Here is a 20,388-nt window from a genome sequence, read left to right on the forward strand (position 1 = left end):
ACTCTTGAAGATATTTTTGTTTCCTATTCTTAACTGTGCTTCTAGATATTTGAGTTGACTGCCTAATAAGATGGATATGGGAGCTAAAATTGTCCATTACATCAATCTGAGGCCAAATTTTTGCATATAAAGATTAAAATAGAACAAAAAAGGCAGCTATAGTGATGCCTAGGTTGGACAGGGGAAAGGCGTAGTCTGTTGACCCTTTCTGATCTGCCGTATTTCCTGATTTAGCATGTGAGCCAGTTTAATTGTCCACTGTTCTCATAGGTAACAATGTGCTGATTAAACAGTTGTTTTTATAATTAGCCATGTTAGGTATCTTGTAGTGTGTCGCACCCAAGGTCATAGAGTAAATCATTCATTCCCTTGCTGAATTGATCTCAGGTCTAGGTACATTATCCCAAGTGTTGATAGGGTATTGATAAAGGTCTTGAAAAGGTTACATGTAGAAAAATATCTTAGTACTGTGTTTCAACAACCGTGTTAATGAAAGGAGAGATTAGTGCAGAGCAGGGATAAAAACTCTGCTGTCATTTCAGTAGGCAACTGAGTCTTAAGACTTCAGTGTGAGGAGCAAGAAGTAGGTCTTAGACTTGAAAGACAGGATGTTCTTGGTCTGCTGAAAAGAATTTTCATGTACCGTTTTTCAGAAACAAAGTGGCACAGAGAAAATATAGTTTTGATCACTCTGTCAACAGTGATTGAAGACCATTACATTTTAAAAGTGAAGGAATATGGCAGATATTAAATGATTCACAGCCATTCAGCAAGAAGAAAAGGAATAAAAAGAATTGATGACCCTCTCTTTAATTTGGATGCCTTTCTGTTTCTATAAAGATGACTCTTGACATTCGATACTTAAATATTTTGGTTTTTATTATTTATTGAGTGGAAGCCTTGTACAACTTAGAGGTGCTCAATGTTTGCTAAGTGACTTGAGTACTTCCTGTAGTAGCTGATGTTTTCAGAAATAGCTTTTTACTATAATTTCTTTATGAGTTCACATTTATCCATACTGAAGTAGAAGTCGTAGTAGAGTTCTTCCCATTTTGTTGGTCCATCTGCGTTTTGGGGCCAGCTTTTTGTTTTGTTCCCTCAGCTGTCATCAGATGGCTGCTGTATTTCTCTTGACCTGCTTTAGCATTTTTCTCTTTGCCATTAGTGCTGTATTGGATTGTCCTCCTTTCCAAAAGAAGCCCCATTAAGCTTCCACAGAGCACTTGGGTGACTGGTCCCTGTGTAATTTTGGTTGTCATAGGCTCCCTATAATTGGTGCAATATCTGAGCAGGAATATAGTTGCTTCTTTGTACAGGGGGATTCAGCATTGCTCATGCTTATGTGAGAATGTTAAAAGGAGAGGCTTTGAAATTATTATGTATTCTTAGGTTGTGTTTTAGTCAGATTTGAAAGAAGACTTTATTTTTTAGGTGATTATGAGCTCATAAAGGGTAGGGCCCATTTGTTACATAATATTTTAGTTCTGTTAGCAAAATAGCACTTATTTATTGGATTGATTTGACTTATTCAGATCCTGGAAAATAGTAATAATGATTGTTCAATAAGAAAGATAGGATATATTTCTCTCCTATATTCCCTGTACCTTTTGCAATTCATTTTTGGGAGGAAAAGCGTTATAGATTACTGCTTTTCTTCAACAACCCCTACAATAAACCCTTTTTTGGGCCTATTTCCCTGGCCCATTCCTACCTATTGATTTATTTTGGCATTATTGGCTTAGGCCAGTGGTCCATAATAGGCTTCTGAAAGGTTTTAGAAATCTACCCATATGGGTATAGACACACGAACACACATTTAAACAATGCATTTATTTTAATGGTACTATCTGGTCTGTGGTCTCATGAGTATTGAATATTTATTTCTTAAGGTTTTCCTAACAGTGTGTTAGATAAAGGAACTTTGTAAATGTTTGATCTTAAAAGTTTACCCAGAGCTTTATTTTCTTCAGTTTCTTTGATTATAATGCTAATTTTAAGTGACATTTAACTTCATTACAAGTACAAAAATCAAAGCAAGTAACTTGTCAGTTCTTTTTTCTTAAAAGTTTTATTCAGTCAATGAGAATTTTAACTATTGATTTACAAGATTGAATATTAATAATCAAAGTTTTATTGAGAGCTACTATGAGGCTGGCTATCCTTAGTACTGAGTTGATTAAAGAAATATGATACAATCCATGGTATGAAGATGTTTATGATCTAGTTGAATAAATGGTAATATGTTCATATATACTATATACTCTGCCATTCAAAGTAATGGCAAAAACCACCATTACTTTTGCACCAACCTCATATTATGTTACTACTATATTTATTATATAATATGTATACAGGCCGGGTGCGGTGGCTCAAGCCTGTAATCCCAGCACTTTGGGAGGCCGAGACGGGCGGATCACAAGGTCAGGAGATCGAGACCATCCTGGCTAACATGGTGAAACCCCGTCTCTACTAAAAATACAAAAAAACTAGCCGGGCGAGGTGGCGGGCGCCTGTAGTCCCAGCTACTCGGGAGGCTGAGGCAGGAGAATGGCGTAAACCCGGGAGGCGGAGCTTGCAGTGAGCTGAGATCCGGCCACTGCACTCCAGCCTGGGCGACAGAGTGAGACTCCGTCTCAAAAAAAAAAAAAAAAAAAAATATGTATACAATACATATGTGTTATATATACACACTATAGTGCACATATTACTGTTTACTCACTGGACTATTTACCAGTGAACTGTACATTTAAAAATGGTTTTGATAGGGGCCAGGCGTGGTGGCTCACGCCTGTAATCCCAGCACTTTGGGAGGCCGAGGCAGGCGGATCGTCTGAGGTCAGGAGTTCAAGACCAGCCTGGCCAGCATGGTGAAACCCAGTCTCTACTAAAAATATGAAAAATTAGCTGGGCGTGGTGGCGGGTGCCTGTAATCCCAGCTACTCAGGAGGCTAAGGCAGGAGAATTGCTTGAATCCAGGAGGCGGAGGTTGCAGTGAGCTGAAATTGTGCCATTGCACTCTAGCTTGGGCAACAAAAGCGAAACTCTGTCTCAAAAAAAAAAAAAAAAAGGTTGTGATGAAGGCTGGGTGCAGTGGCTCATGCCTGTAATTCGCACTTTGGGAGGCTGAGGGGGTGGATCACCTGATGTCAGGAGTTCGAGACCAGCTTGGCCAACATGGTGAAACCCCGGCTTTACTAAAAGATACAAAAATTAGTCAGGCTTGGTGGCAGGCACCTGTAATCCCAGCTACTCAGGAAGCTGAGACAGGAGAATTGCTTGAACTCGGGAGGCGGAGGTTGCAGTGAGCCGAGATGGCGTCACTGCACTCCAGCCTGGGCAACACAGAGCGAAACTCTGTCTCAAAAAAAAAAAAATGTTTATGATGGGCCGGTCACAGTGGCTCATGTCTGTAATTCGCACTTTGGGAGGCCAAGAGGGGCGGATCACGAGGTCAAGAGATCAAGACCATCCTGGCCAACATGGTGAAACCCTGTTTCTACTAAAAATACAAAATTAGCTGGGCATGGTGGCGCATGCCTGAAATCCCAGCTGCTCGGAAGGCTGAGGCAGGAGAATCACTTGAAGCCGGGAGGCGGAGGTTGCGGTGAGCCAAGATCCGCCGCTGCACTTCAGCCTGGTGACAGAGCAAGACACTGTCTCAAAAAAAACAAGTTATGATGGCAAATTTTATATGTATTTTACCACAGTACAAATAACTGAAAAAAAAATAAAGAGTCTCTGCATCCCCCTCCTCATCCCCCGGTGAGTAGAGGGATACATAGACATGCATTTCATCGATACTCTGAGTATGATTTTATAACATCTTAGTGTTATCTTTTAAATATTTTGCTGACAAGAATGTAGGATACAATGTTGAGACATCATTTTTCTCTATTCATTCCCCTTCCATTAGACTTGTATTTTGTTATGTTTCTGATGAGTATTACTGTTTTATGAACTTAGTCAATACTAGAAATTTCTCTACAGTTTGAATGATGATTTGTCCCAATGATACGAAAACCTGACTGTGTCATTGTTTTCTCCTGTAATCTTTGAATCATAGAAGCAGTTTTGTATTTTGCCTCAAGTAGTGTTTGTTTAAATATTGCAGATATCACTTGATATTACAGATAAAGATGTTATGATGTTCTCAGCTGTTATTGATTATAGTTAATATTTCAGTAAATTAATTATCATTTGCATGTGTTTTTTAGTACCAGTTATCCATGACTCTTTTTCCTTTTCAGGCAGAAGAAATGTATGAGTAAATTATTAGAATATAGTGCTGATGTCAACATTTGTAATAATGAAGGCCTTACAGCAGTAAGTGCTATCAATTTTATCTGATGCTTTAAAAGTACGTTTTAGAAAATGATATTGAATGTGAGAGTTTGGCAAAGTGTAGCACAAGTGTTTCTGCAAGTTACTTTTTTTTGAGACAGAGTCTTGCTCTGTCACTCAGGCTGGAGTGCGGTGGTGTAATCTCTGCTCACTGCAATCTCCGCCTCCTGGTTCAAGCGATTCTTGTGCCTCAGCCACCCAAGTATCTGGGATTACAGGTGTGCGCCACCATGCCCAGATAATTTTTGTATTTTTAGTAGAGATGGGGTTTCACCATGTTGGCCAGGCTAGTTTCTTACTTCTGGCCTCAAGTGATTCACCTGTCTTGGCCTCCCAAAGTGCTGGGATTATAGGTGTGAGCCACCACACCTGGACTGTGTTACTTCTTTATAGGGATTAAGAAGGTGTAGAATGATTTGAGATAAAGTTTTTAGCAATATTAAGGTAAGTTATGGCTCACTGTATTTCTCTCTTCTCCTTTTTAAGTTTATAACTTTCATTTATTTTGAAGTTTATTCCCCTAGCCTTTGTTACTGACTTTTAAGGGACTTCTTAGGAGCATCTCTGCTGAGGTGTGTTATGTGTTCATTATTGGAGAGCTGTTTTTCATTATGTTCTTTTAAGTACTTTTAATATGGTCATTGTAGAATTAGATAGCTAGTCAGAAAGGAAGAAAAAAGGTAACAGAGGGAATGAGCACTTCCTATATTCCTTACGTTCTGAGATAATCACGGTTAAAAAAAAAAAAAAAACTTTTGTATTTTTAGTAGAGACGGGGTTTCACCGTGTTGGCCAGGCTGGTCTTGAACTCCTGACCTCAGGTGATCCACCCACCGGCCTCCCAAAGTGCTGGGATTACAGGCGTAAGCCACTGTGCCCAGCCAGTAAAACCTTTTTTTAGAGACAGGGTCTCACTGTCACCCAGGCTGCACTGTAGCAGCATGATCATAGCTCACTGCAACCTCAAACTCTTGGGCTCAAGAAATCATCCAGCATTATCCTTCCAAGTAGCTGGGACTATAAGTGTGTGTCACTGCCCTTGGCTAGTATATTTTGTATTTTTTTGTAGAGTTGGGGTCCTGCTTTGATGCCCAGGCTGGTCTTGAACTCTTGGCCTCAAGCAATCCTTTCACTTCTGCATCCCAATGATAAAGTCACTGTTAACATTTTGTTCTATTATTAGACTTATATTTTATATAAAGTAGTATTGGCCATTTTGCCATACTACTTTCTTTGGAAAAATAAGTTTATATATTTTTGAATCACATGGAGGTGGTATGGGATATTGCTGAAGAGATTGTTGAAGTCCCAAAGTTTTAACCAAATTGTCATTATTTAATGGAGCATTATTAATTTTAGAAGTAGAGATAACAGGCTGGGCGCGGTGGCTCGTGCCTGTAATCCCAGCACTTTGGGAGGCCAAGGCAGGCGGATCACGAGGTCAGAAGATCCAGACCATCCTGGCTAACACGGCGAAACTCTGTCTCTACTAAAAATACAAAAAATTAGCCAGGTGTGGTGGCACATGCCTGTAGTCCCAGCTACTCAGGAAGCTGAGGCAGGAGAATGACGAGAACCTGGGAGGCGGAGCTTGCAGTGAGCCGAGATCGTGCCACTGCACTCCAGCCTGAGCGACAGAGCGAGACTCTGTCTCAAAAAAATAAATAAATAAGTAAGAAGTAGAGATAACATAGAATTATGTTGCTGTTGAGCAGTTGTTTTGAAATCATGGCAGAAAATGTTAAGTTTTATTTATTATACATTCCTTTGATAGTATTTATATTTTGAATCTTTTAATTTGTGAATAGAGAATAATATTGAATGTTTACTTACCTTGCTGATTTTCAAGGCCTTTATGATTAAAAATTGGGGGATGAGGTATAGAAAAACAACTTTCCTAAGATTTTGAATGGCTTATTATAGAATAAACTCAATCACGATTATTATATGGAGTCTACAATTCCTATAAAAATTCAGATTTTGTTATATATTAATAATATAATACAACCTATTCTGTAAGGAAAGACTGTATTCTGAATATCTGTAGGATGCTTAGTGACATGGTAGGTACAACAGAGCGTTATGAAACCCTAGAAATAACATGTATCTTTCCTTAGGACACTAACCAGTTTAGGCATGATGGTTCAGTGTTAATATAATCTGTTTTAATTGCGTAAGATTTTATCTGTTAATTTCTTCCCTTCTTTCCTGTACTTTAAGGGAGGTGGAATAGAAAATTTGTAAAAATAAAATTTTTATTTAACAAAATTATTCATGTATGTATTTAAAGAATCAAATATTCTACATGGCTTGCAGAAAACAGTCTCTTGGCCTTCCTCCCCAACCTCCAAACTTCCCACTCCCTAAACAACCTCTCTCAGCTATTTTTTTTTTTTTTTTTTGAAACAGAGTCTCGCTGTCTCCCAGGCTGGAGTGCAATGGCACAATCCCGGCTCACTGCAGCTTCCACTTCACGGGTTCAAGTGATTCTCCTGCCTCAGCCTCCCGAGTAGCTGAGATTATAGGCACCGCTACCATGCCCAGCTAATTTTTTTTTTTTTTTTGAGACGGAGTTTCACTCTTGTTGCCCAGGCTGGAGTGCAATGGTGCTATCTTGGCTCTCTACAACCTCCGCCTACCAGGTTCAAGAGATTCTCCTGCCTCAGCCTCCCGAGTAGCTGGGATTACAGGCATGTGCCACCATGCCTGGCTAATTTTGTATTTTTAGTAGAGATGGGGTTTCTCCATGTTGGTCAGACTGGTCTTGAACTCCTGACCTCAGGTGATCGCCTGCTTCAGCCTCCCAAAATGCTGGGATTACAGGTGTGAGCCACCACGCCCAGCTAATTTTGTATTTTTAGTAGAGACAGGTTTTCTCCATGTTGGTCAGGCTAGTGTTGAACTCCCAACGACAGGTGATCCATCCCCTTTTGGCCACCTGAAGTGCTGGGATTACAGGTGTGAGCCACTGTGCCCAGCCTCTCTCAGCTATTTTAATGGATTTTAAAATGTTGTCTCTGTATATTTAAATAGCATGCTAAATGCTACTTCTTGGTTTTTTGGTTTTAGGCATCACCTGTTGATTTTCTGGAAGATGAGGCGATTGTTCTCTTTTTCAGCCCCTCCTCCCACCCTGTCATGTATAAGCACTTTACCCTTGTATCCCTCCAATAAAATTATTGTAATTTTAGTTAGATCATTTTTGTGTGTGTTTATATTTTTCACTACACAAAAACTATTCATAGTTAAGCCAAATAGTTGGTTATAGTTGCTTTCCTTTCTTGCATGACATTTTATTTTCCTGTAGTTAATGATTGTCTTTTTTAAAAAATTAAGATAATTGTAGATTCACATGCAGTGCTAAGAAATAATAGAGAGAGAGAGAGAGAGATGCCCTGCACTTTTTGCCTAGTTTCCTCCAGTGGTAACATTTTGCAAAATTATAGTATAATATTACAATAATGACATGGACATTGATACAATCCATCTTATTGAGATTTCCTCAGTTTTATTTTATTTTATTTTTTTGAGACAGAATCTCATTCTGTTGCCCAGGCTGGAGTGCAGTGGTGCAATCTCGGCTCACTGCAACCTCCGCCTCCTGCGTTCAAACAATTCTCCTGCCTCGGTCTCCCAAGTAGCTGGGACCACAGGCGTGTGTCACCATGCCCGGCTAATTTTTGCACTTTTACTAGAGATGGGGTTTCACCATGTTGGTCAAGTTGGTCTTGAGCTCCTGACCTCAGGTGATCTACCTGCCTTGGTCTTCCAAAATGCTGGGATTACCGGTGTGAGCCTCCGTGCTTGGCCTTCTTCAGTTTTAATTGTATGTGTGTGTATGTTTATGTATTTTAAGTTCTATTCATTTTTATTACCTGTGTAGGCTACCTGTGTAGTTTTATTACCTGTACATGGTATATTTTCACCACCATAGTCAATATTCTGAACATTTCTAACACCACAGAGATATGTCATGTTGCCCTTTTGTAACCATACCTTTCCCTTTGTCCTTCATATCCCATGGCTAACCTATAGCAACCATTACTTTGTTTTCCATTAGTCATTTCAGGAATGTTACAGAGATGGAATTATATTGTGTGGAACCTTTGAGGATTGTTTTTTTTTTTTTTTTTGTCATGTTCCCTGGAGACTTACCTAGGTTATACTTATCAATAGTTTGTTCCTTTATAATGCTGAATAGTATTCCATCTAGTAGTGGATATACCACCATTTGTTTGACTATTTACTTGTTAAAAGACATTTGGGTCACTTCTGGTTTGGGGCTATTATGAGTAAAGCTGTTAAAAACATTAGGGTACACATTTTTGTGTGGACATAAGTTTTTGTTTTTCTGGGATAAATGTCCAGGAATGCAGTTGTTTTCCATAGTGGCTATACAAATTCACATTCACACCAACAGTGTATGACAGTTCCTGTTTCTTGACATCGTCGCCAACATTTCTTATTGCCTGTCCTTTGGATATAAACCATTTTAACAGGAGTGAGATGATACCTTATTGTAGTTTCTTTGATGATCAGTGATGTTGAGCACCTTTTTATATACCTGTTTTCCATTTGTATGTCTTCTTTTGAGAAGTGTCTACTCAGATCTTTCATTCTTTTTTTAATCGAATTTTTTTTTTTATTACTATAGAGTTGTTTGAATTCGTTATATATTCTGGTTATTAATCCTTTGTCAGATGGATAGTTTGCAGTTATTTTCTCCCATTTTGTGGATTGTTTCTTTACTTTGTTGGTTGTTTCCTTTCCTGTGCAGAAGCATTTTAACTTGAAGTGATCCCGTTTGTCCATTTTTGCTTTGGTTACTTTTGCTTTTACTCAAAAGCAGATTTACTCCAGAAATTTGCTCAAGGGGTATTACTCAAGAAAGCTTTGCCCAAACCAATGTCCTGGAGAGTTTCCACAGTGTTTTATTTTAGTAGTTTCATGTCTTAGATTTAAGTTTTTAGTTCATTTTTATTTGATTTTTGTATATGGCAAGAGATACAGGGGCTAGTTTCATTTTTTGTTTATGGATATCCAGTTTTCCCAGCACCATTTATTGAAGGGATGGTCCCTACTCCCAGTGTGTGTTCTTGGCACCTTGTAGAAAATGAGTTCACTGTAGATGCATGGATTTGTTTCTGGGTTATCTGCTCTGTTCCGTTGGTCTGTGTGTCTGTTTTTGTACCAGTACCATGCTGTTTTGGTTACTATAGCTCTGTAGTATAATTTGAAGTCAGGTAATGATATTCCTCCAGTCTTTATCTTTTTACTCACAATGGCTTTTGTTCTAGATCTTTTGTGATTCCATATAAATTTTGGAATTATCTTTTCTGTTTCTGTGAAGAATGTCATTGGTATTTTGATAGAGAATACATTGAATCCATAGATTGCTTTGAGTAGTATGGACATTTTGACAGTATTGATTCTTCCAACCCTTAGGAATATTTTTTCATTTTTGTGTGTGCCTTCTTCAGTTTCTTGCATCTTTTTTTTATAGTTTTCTTTTAGATGTCTTTCACTTCTTTGGTTAAGCTGATTCCTAGATATTTTATTTTATTTGTAGCTGTCATAAATGGGATTACTTTCTTTACTTCTTTTTCAGGTTGTTTGCTGCTGACATCGGAATGCTACTGATTTTTGTATGTTGGTTTCCTATTTTGCAGCTTACCTGTTTACCAGTGCTAACAGTTTTTTGGTGGAGTCTAAGTTTTTCCAATACAAGATCATATCATCTGCAGACAAAAATAATTTGACATCTTTCTTTCTAATTTGAATGTCTTTTGTTTCTTTCTTTTCCCTGATTGCTCTAGCTAGGTCTTCCAGTACTGTTTTTAGTAATGGTGTTAAGAGCAAAAGTTAAATCTTCTGGAGAGCAAAAGTTTTAAATTTTGAAGTCAAATTGATCAGTTTTTCACGTTATGAGTCATGCTTTTGGTATCAAGAACTCTTTGCCTAGCCCTCGATCCTAAAGATTTTCTCCTATTTTTTTTTCTAAAAGTTTTATGTTTCTGTGTTTCACATTTAAGTCTATGATCTCTTTCGAGTTACTGTTTGCATAAGATATGAGGCTTAGGTCAAGGCTTCCTTTTTTTTTTTCCGCCTGTGAATGTCCAGTACTAGCACTGTTTGTTGAAAAGGCTGTCCTTTCTGCATGAATGTGGTTTTGCATCTGTCTCAAAAATCAGTTGGGCATATTTGTGTGGATCCACTTGTGGACTTTCTATTCGTTCCACTGATCTGTGTGTCTCTACTAATCTCTCTGCTAATACCACACTGTCTTGATTACTGTAGCTGTAAGTCTTTTTTTTTTTTTTTTTTTTGAGATGGAGTCTCGCTCTTTCGCCCAGGCTGGAGTGCGGTGGCACGATATCGGCTCACTGCAAGCTCTGCCTCCAGGGTTCACGCCATTCTCCTGCCTCAGCCTCCTGAGTAGCTGGGACTACAGGCGCCCGCCACCTTGCCCAGCTAATTTTTTGTATTTTTAGTAGAGACGGGGTTTCACCGTGTTAGCCAGGATGGTCTCAATCTCCTGACTTCGTGATCCACCTGCCTCGGCCTCCCAAAGTGCTGGGATTACAGGCTTGAGCCACCGGTCCCAGCCTGTAGCTGTAAGTCTTAATAACAGGTAGAATAATTCCTCTCACTTTATTTTTCTTTGTCAGGATTGTGTTAGCCATTCTGATTCCTTTGCCTTTCCATATAAATTTTACAATAAACTTGTCTACGTCAACAAAAAAACCTTGCTGGAATTTTGATTGGAGTTGCTTTAAACTGATAGATCAATTTGGGGAGAATTGTTATCTTTACTATGTTGATTGAGTCTTTTAATCCATAAACACAGTATGTCTCCACACTTACTTAGGTCTTTGATTTTTTTCATTAGAATTTTGTACAGCACAGTCTGGGGATTTTGTGCATGTTTTCATAAGCATATAACTATTTCATTTTCTTTGGCATAATTGTAAATGGCATTGTATTTTTAATTTGAGTTTATGCATGTTCAGATGGAAATGCAATTGGTTTTTGTGTGTTAATTATGTGTCTTGCAATCTTGCTGAACTCGCTTATTAGTTCTAGGCGATTTTGGGCAAATTGCTTGGGATTTTCTACATAGACAGTCATGTTGTTGGCATGTAGAGACAGTTTTTTGTTTGTTTATTCATTTAGACAGACTCTCATTCTGTCATGCAGGCTACAGTCCAGTGGCACAATCTTGGCTCACTGCAACCTCTGCCTCCTGGATTCAAGCAGTTCTCCTGCCTTAGCCACCCGAGTGGCTAGGATTACAGGTGTGCGCCACCACGCCCAGCTGATTTTTGTATTTTTATTTTTTTAATTTTTTAATTTTTTTTTTTTTGAGACGGAGTCTCACTCTGTTGCCCAGGCTGGAGTGCAGTGGCCGGATCTCAGCTCACTGCAAGCTCCGCCTCCCGGGTTTACGCCATTCTCCTGCCTCAGCCTCCGAGTAGCTGGGATTACAGGTGCCTGCCACCTCGCCCGGCTAGTTTTGTGTATTTTTTAGTAGAGACGGGGTTTCGCCGGGTTAGCCAGGATGGTCTCGATCTCCTGACCTTGTGATCCACCCGTCTCGGCCTCCCAAAGTGCTGGGATTACAGGCTTGAGCCACCGCGCCCGGCCGATTTTTGTATTTTTAATAGAGACGGGGTTACACCGTGTTGGCCAGGCTGGTCTTGATCTCCAGACCTCAGGTGATTCACCTGCCTCGGCCTCCCAAAGTATTGGGATTACAAGCATGAGCCACTGCGCCAGGCCTTTATTTCTTTCTTTTCCAGTTTGTATGTCTTTGATATCTGTTTTGTGCCGTACTGCTTTATTAAAGTTTTCTTATAACTTATTACTAATTCATTACCAAAGTCTCTCTCAGCTTTATAAATATCCTCTTAATAGTATGCAGTACCTTTCATGTCCTTGATTATGTCTTGAAGGAGTCTCTTAAGGAGACTTCTGTGCTCTCTTGGCTGGGTTGGTTGATACCTAGGTCTGCTGCACAGTTGTTTGGAATGTCTCATCATCATCCTGGGGATTCCTTTTGCTTTTTTCTTGCTTTGGGTTCTCTGTTATATGGGTCTCATATCCATCTTTTCTGGTAAGTATTCTGTCATTCTGATAGAGCACAACCCTGACAGTTTCCTGAGAAAAAGTGTGCATGGGAGATGTGTTGCCATCTTGCATGTTTGATATGACTCAAGTCTTTGAGTCTGATTATGTGATTGACAGTTCAGCTGACAATCTAGACGAGACATCATTTTTCCTTAGAATTTTGAAAGCATTGCTTTGTTGTCTTCTTACTTTGTTTTGAAGTTTAGTACTATTTTGATTCTTGATTGTTTATATGAAATCTGTTTTGATTTTTCTCTCTAGAAACTTACAGAATCTACTTTGTCCATGGTGTTCTAAAATCCTGTGATTATTATATCTTGGTTTGGCTTTATTTTATCCATTTAGCTGGATAATATTGAGACCCTGTCAGCCTGGAAACTCATGTAATGGGAACTTATGAGAAATATTCGTAAATTATTACTTTCATGATTTCTTTTTCTGTCTTTTCTCAGTTTTATTTTTTCCCCAACTCCTGTTATTTAAACGTTAGACCTATTCACACTAGCCCTTTAATATTCCTACTTTTTCTCATTTCTTCATTTCTTTTATCTTTTTACTTTTAGGGAGACTTCCTCAATATTTTCTTCTAAAGCTTCTTTTGAGTTTGCACGTCTCTATCATAGTATTAATTTCCAAGAGTTTTTTTTTTCCTTGTTTCTTTCAAAAAATAGTATCCTTTTCTCATTTCAAGGACGCAATCAGTATGTTCTCTCTCTGACAGTATTAAATATAGTTTTTTCTTGAATATTCATGGTTCCTTTTTCCCCCTACTTTTTGCTTTAAAAAATTTTTGTATTTTGTCTTTCAAATTAGATGCGTTTATCAAATGTTTGGTGGAAATGGAAAAAGCTATTTGAAGACTGTCAGCATGAGTGAGGTTTGTTCACTAGGGCCTTCAGTGTAGGATGATCTCCTTGGACATTTGCCTCTTGGACCTTTCCAGTGTCGATCTCTTTAGGCATTTACTCTTGAGCTGGTCATACTCCTCAGAGAAGACTCTTCCAACTGCCCTGAAGATGTTAACAGTCTGTGTGCTGGATAGAGAAGAATGCTTTGTAAAATCAATATTCAGTATTTAAACTTGCACTTAATCCCCCCTTCTTAATGTGGTATTCCTGGTTCAATGTGCCTGGTGTCTCTTACCTAGAGACTGTTTTCAAGCCTCTTGCATTCTATCTGATGGAGGAGGGGCCATTACTGGCCTTGCACAGTTGGGGAGGGTTAGAGAGATGAGGCTCTAAATCTTGTTAGATAAACTTTCAACCTCTTTTCAAAAGGTGCATGGTGCTTACTATTGATTCTTGAGCCTTTTGGGAGTCCTGTAATCTGAATCACATTTTTTTGGGGGGGTTTCTCTAATACTGGTGTAACATTCTGACAAGTCAACAAGTATAATCTGACAAGATAAAAAGCATCATCTATTTTCTTTGCTTCCAAAACTTGCTGTTCTCTCTGTATCTTTATGGATCTAGTCTTTAAGGAAATACTCTTTACTGTCATTTCTGTGGGGTTTAGGGAAGAAGTAGAGACTGATGCATGGATTAAACCTGCCATTTTAAAACAGGGATTTCATGATTTTCTTTTTAATGAAAAAAGAAATCATGTGAAAAATTAATGGATAGCATAGTCCAAAGTTTTAACATTGATTATCTTTGAGTGGTAGACTCATAGGTGTTTTATATATATTTTTATCCTCCTTTTTTTATTTATGCAAGATACATGTGTTACTTGTAAAATATAGGAAGTGAGGGAGATAGCATTGCAATGTTAATTACTTTTTAACTTAACGTTTGCTTCTGGGAAAGGAAAAATATCTAATACCTTTTCTCCAGAGACAAGCTATGCATAGAGTCCAGGATTATCTGAGAAGCAGAGTATTTGATGATTGGAAGCTTAGTATACTTACTATTTTGAACCATTGTGAGTTATTTTAAAACAATTTTTTTTTTTTTTTTGAGACAGGTTCTCACTCTGTTACCTAGGTAGGAGTGCAGTGGCACAATCATAGCTCATTGTAGCCTCAAACTCCTGGGCTCAAGGGATCCTCCCACCTTAGCATCCTGAGAAACTAGGACCATAGGTATATGCCACCATGCCCAGCTAATTTTTTTTTTTTTTTTTTTTGAGACGGAGTCTTGCTCTGTTGCCAGGCTGGAGTGCAGTGGCACGATCTCAGCTCACCGCAACTGCCGCCTCCTGGGTTCAAGCGATTCCCCTGCCTCAACCTCCCAAATAGCTGGGATTACAGGCATATGCCAACATGCCCAGCTAATTTTTTATATTTTAGTAGAGACAAGGTTTCACCATGTTGGCCAAGATGGTCGTGATTTGCTGACCTCGTGATCTGCCTGCCTCGGCCTCCCAAAGTGCCGGGATTACAGGCGTGAGCTACCGCGCCCGGCTGCCCAGCTGATTTTTAAATTTTTTATAGAAGCAGGTTCTTGCTACGTTGCCCAGCTGATCTTGAACTCATTTTATTCAAGCAATCCTCCTGCCTCAACTTCCCAAAATGCTGAGATTACAAACATGAGTCACCACTTCCAGCTGCATTGGTTTCTTGATTTTGAAATCTGTGGTAATGTAATCTGCATCTTGATACAGAAATTTTCCTCATATAAAACCTAGTTTCAGCTATTTAGGAGGCTGAGGCAGGAGGATCACTTGAGCTCAGGAGTTTGAGTCCAACCTGAACAACATAGCAAGACCCCAACTCTAAAAAGAACCCCAAACCCATAAATAAAACTTAAACAAATTAAAAAAAGGAAAAAAATTACATGGACTTAAAATACCTTTAGTTTTAAACCATTACATGGACTTAAAATGCCTTTAGATTTGCATGAGCAAGTCACGTTCAGCTAAGAAATAACATTATTTATCTGCTGTTTTTATATAAAACACTACTACACAAACGTTAAGTAACTAAATGGCTTCACAGATACACTGGCTGGCTGTGAATGGGCGGACAGAACTACTCCATGACCTTGTGCAGCATGTCAGTGATGTTGATGTTGAGGATGCCATGGGGCAGACAGCACTGCATGTTGCCTGCCAGAACGGTCACAAGACGGTAAGTTCAGCCATGAGGACTTTAAGCTGCATGTGTTTGTTTTTTAAAATTGAACTCATGAAAAGTTTTTCACTGTGCATGTTTGGGAACATGAAGCATAATAGCAAAATCTTATTTTCTGCATCTTATGGACTTTTTCTTTTTTGAGACAGGGTCTCACTTTGTTGCCCAGGCTGGAGTGCAATGGTGGTATCCTAGGTCACCGCGGCCTTAAACTCCTATGCTCAAGTGATCCTCCCACCTCAGCCTCCCGAGTAGCTGGGATTACATGTGTGAACCACTGCACCTGGCCCATATGGACTTCTGATAAATATATTGTGTATGGTTAGAAGAAATAGAAAATAGTGCTTTCGGGCTGGGAGCCGTGGCTCACAGCTGTAATCCCAGCACTTTGGAAGGCTGAGATGGGTGGATCGCTTGAGCTCAGGAGTTCAGCCTGGGCAACATGGCGAAACCCCATCTCTATTAAAAATACAAAAAAATTTAGCTGGGTATGGTGGCATGCACCAGTAGTCTCAGCTATTCCAGAGGCTGAAGTGGGAGAATTGCTTGAGCGCAGGAGTCAGCGGTTGCAATGAGCCAAGACTGTGCCACTATACTCCAGCCTGGGTGACAGAGTGAGAGCCTGTCTCAAACAACAACAACAACAAAAACAGGAAAATAGTGCTTTTATATGTGCTCAAAATATTTGTAATTTGCATTTTGATTTTATTTCCAATTCATAGGTTTTAATAACCGAATATACTAAATTTTTTAATGTCATGTATTCACACTTAATTTTAACATTTATAATGTTCATTCTGTTCTCAGTTTTAGCAAATAAAACTTCATATTTTATTTTATCTTTTGCCATTAAGCCTCAATTTTGAGGATTAGGTAGTGAGGAAAGTGAGCAATGACACTGGTTAAATAGTATGAGTCAGGTTATCGTATTTTTCTACTTGGATTGTGTGTGGTCCAAGTAACAGTTGTTTTCTTTCTTTCTTTCTTTTACTTTTTAAAATTATTTATTTATTTATTTATTTATTTTTTGAGATGGTGTCTCGCTCTGTCACCCAGGCTGGAGTGCAGTGGTGCGATCTCAGCTCACTGCAAGCTCCACCTCCCGGGTTCACGGCATTCTCTTGCTTCAGACTCCCGAGTGGCTGGGACTACAGGCATGTGCCACCACGCCCCGCTAATTTTTTGTATTTTTAGTAGAGATGGGGTTTCATCATGTTAGCCAGGATGGTCTCAATCTCCTGACTTCGTGATTCACCTGCCTCGGCCTCCCAAAGTGCTGGGATTACAGGCGTCAGCCACCGTGCCTGGCCTCTTTCTTTCTTTTTCTTTTTCTTTGAGACAGAGTCTCACTCTGTCACCCAGGCTGGAGTGCAGTGGCACGATCTCAGCTTAGTGCAACCTCTGCCTCCCAGGTTTAAATGATTCTTGTGCCTCCCAAGTAGCTGGGATTACAGGTGTGCGCCACCACACCCAGCAACTTTTTGTATTTTTAGTAGAGATGGGGTTTTGCCGTGGTGGCCAGGCTGGTCTTGAATTCCTGGTCTCAAGTGATCTGCCTGCCTCAGCCTCCCAAAATGCTGGGATTACAGGTGTGAGCCACCGTGCCTGGCTATTTTCCTTCTTACTCTAGGTTTCTAAAATCATGCATTTGTTTTAGGATGGTGCTCGCCTGTTATTCCTGTGTCCTGACATTTGGCTTTTGAAATTGCTATTTCTCTCTCATTAAGAGAGTTTACTGCCTTATATAAAGATTGAAAGTTAAGATTTTAGATTGAGTTTCTGCTTTGCTATAATTTTCTACCCTGTTTATGTTTTTAATTTTTTTTTTTTTTTAACATTTAACATTATTGGTAATAGAATGTACAGGTGTGTGCCAGTAGTCTCAGCTACTTGGGAGGCTGAGGTGGAGAGGTCAAGATTAGGTAGAGAGATCCCTTTAGCCCAGGAGTTGTGGGTCATAGTGCGCTATGCTGGTTGGATGTCCACACTAAGTTTGGCATGAATATGGTGACCTCTCAGGATGCCAGATTGCCAGAGAGGTGAACCAGACCAGGTCAGAAACAGCAAGTCAAAACCCCCATGCTGGTCAGTTTGTGGGATCATGTCAGTGAATTGCCACTGCACCTCATCTCTTCAAAAAAAAAAAAAAAAGCATGTAATTTATTTTCTTGCTGACCATAATAACAATGAAATCAACTCAAAGCAAAGTCTGTACCAGTAGCTACAAGGATACAAAGTTTGTTTATTTATTTTTGTTGCAAACTTTCCGAGTCTTATCTCTTGTTGGGAGAAGGGAGAATTCCTAGTGGAATCTGGACTTTCATCTCTTCAAACACTTTTTCCTTAACCTGATTTCAGGATGTATGATCACAATTCACAGAATATTGGACTTCTTCAAGATAGTAGACAAAGGTTGACATTGTCTTATGGTCTTATGTTTAATATGGTGTTGAAAAAGTGGAGGGATATAGGATCCTTTTTCTGTTTCCTGGAATTTTTTCTGAACAGCATTGTTCATTTGTATTTTTTGTCTTTTATCATCTGAAAACCAATGCAGTGTTTTCAGGTATATTCTTCTCATTAGTTTTTACTACTTAGAGTCAACATTATTAAATTTAAAAAGTATTCTATATGGAAAAAAAAGACGTGAAATGTCCTAATCTTGAATGACCCAGGTTTTTAAGGCACTATTGTGTATTAGAGAATGAGTCTAGCCAATAGCTCTCACAGGACAGAAGAGCACCTACTTTAATATAAGTACCCTTTGCTATAACGGATGAGCAGAGTGTCATTTACTAAGACTTGCATACCCTACCTGTTGCCCAGGAACTTGGATAGGAAAATACTGGGATTCAGATTAGAAAAAGATCTGTAAAAGCTAATTTTAGCTGCTTTGAACCAGTACAGAAGCAAGAATTACTAAGAAAACCTTGTTCAAAACATGTGCATTACAGGCTGCATTAAAAATTTAGAATTGCCTTCTGAAGTTACTGAAAATTAGGTGGTATAAGTATAATATACTCCATATGGTTTACAACCTAAAGCAAATGTGGTAAAGTAATGGAGAATTCCTCATAGTCAGATGCCTTTGAACAATTATATTCTGAGAAGATTTATAGGGAGCCTGACTTCATTGTGGTGATGAGTTTCACAGAATGAGATTTTGCAGACAGAGTAGAGGAGGAAGGGTAGAAAAAGTCATGTTGACTTGTGGTTGGTTGTAATGGCCAACGGGATTCATAATAGTTGGTCAATTATAGTTACCCGCAATGATCATATACAGGTAAAGGGAATGCTTAGGACTGATTATTTTCTGAATCGTTATCTACGATGATCATATAAATGTAAAGGGAATGCTTAGCACTGATTATTTTCTCAATCATTGTATGTATCTTTATTCCTTTTTCAATTAGGACAAAAGGGAATCTTGAAAAATTAGTCTATTTCTTTGCCTCCTGGCTGAACTATAGTTCTACAAATCTGTGTTCATAGTTGTGCTAATACTGCCTATTTCAGAATTACTCATATATTTCTGGGACACATTCACATCTCAGTGTATAAGCATTAATTGTTTTATCTTGAGTTTGATGTGATTTACTGGGCTATGAAATATGATGTTATTATAGGATAAGGGTTACTGATTTATTAAAAACCATTTGTATATCTTTCCATAAGTTGAACACTGAGTGTATAATTCTTTGTCAGGTATCCTAGTGACTCAGTGGCAAGTCAGTATGGCCTTTTTGTTGTCTCAGTAGCCACTTCTTCCATAAATTCTTTAAAAAGTCTTCAGAACTGATGTCCATGTAGACCTATACCAGTGCATGTAAGTTTCAATATTTTATTTTTAAGCTTAGGAGCTTACATAATTCTGATTATATATATTTTATAGAATAAAATAGAAAACTTTAAATGGGGAAGAAACTCCATTAAGAAATAAAGCACATCAGCTCTTTTCACAGAGGCATGGGTGATAAATCCTCTGAAATTCGCCTTCTCATCTCATTTTAGAGTAAATCTGAGGAGTGCATGAAAACATTTTGAGCAACTAGCTAAGCACCCTTAAACTTTGTAGATTATATAGCTAAATGCTATATTCTTGCTTCGGTGACAAGAAGTGCTTTTTCAAATTTATATTACATTTTTTAAGAATAAAAGATTTGGAAGAAAGATTCATTTTTGTCATAACTAAGAAATTGAGTAATCTTAATTATGATTTCATATAGATGCAGCTTTGCATTAGCGGTAAACATGATAAAGGTCTCATTTTCCTCTTGTTGGGAGGAAGTGGTTTGGGCGGTTGGAGAGTGCACTCTGTTTTTTGTCATTGTAGCATAATAGCACCGTGATTTTAAACTACTTCTATCCCTATTTAATAATGATCAGATGAAAGGAATCATAACAACTTCTTAATAATTTTATTTTTATGTAACTTTTCTTAGATCAACTGTTAAACTCCATTCTTAGCTGTATAATATCAGAATTCTGGTATGTCTTTGGATACTAATTTCAAAAAATCATTTCAAAGTTTGGTTATTCAACTGGAGATGATGTAATTTTACTGGTGATATAATTAAGGAAAATGTTGTGAACACTTTGGAAGGCATTTAACAGCAGTAATAACTACTGCTCTTATGATTGTTATTAATATGCATGATGTGATTCTGTAAAAGTACACAGATCAGTATCTAGACCCTTTATTCATTTATGCTTATACAAGAAGCTGGGCCTTGTTGATTTTTAATTTCAGTTTTAGAAAGTTGAGTAAAACCTAACACTGTTCCCTGTAGGTATAATTTATTAATACTCTTTGGACCATAAATTAAACCTAGTTTTTGGTAACTTTTTCT

General features: G+C 38.5%; 1 protein-coding gene across 4 annotated transcripts in view; it reads left to right on the plus strand.

Moving 5' to 3' along the window:
* The window catches only part of HACE1 (HECT domain and ankyrin repeat containing E3 ubiquitin protein ligase 1), a 126,917-nt gene that overhangs the window by 12,832 nt on the left and 93,697 nt on the right, over positions 1-20,388 (plus strand). The window contains exons 5-6 of one of the 4 annotated variants that reach the window (XM_015137024.2): positions 4,248-4,323; positions 15,404-15,535. The exons of 1 other annotated variant lie outside the window; for it this stretch is intronic. In XM_015137024.2, coding sequence (XP_014992510.1) covers positions 4,248-4,323; positions 15,404-15,535 — 208 coding nt within the window. The remainder of the gene's footprint in view (positions 1-4,247; positions 4,324-15,403; positions 15,536-20,388) is intronic. 2 more of the 4 variants (XM_028847311.2, XM_028847314.2) reach the window with 2 other exon arrangements.

The sequence above is a fragment of the Macaca mulatta genome, chromosome 4 (genome assembly GCF_049350105.2).
Source record: "Macaca mulatta isolate MMU2019108-1 chromosome 4, T2T-MMU8v2.0, whole genome shotgun sequence".
NCBI classification, from domain to species: domain Eukaryota; kingdom Metazoa; phylum Chordata; class Mammalia; order Primates; family Cercopithecidae; genus Macaca; species Macaca mulatta.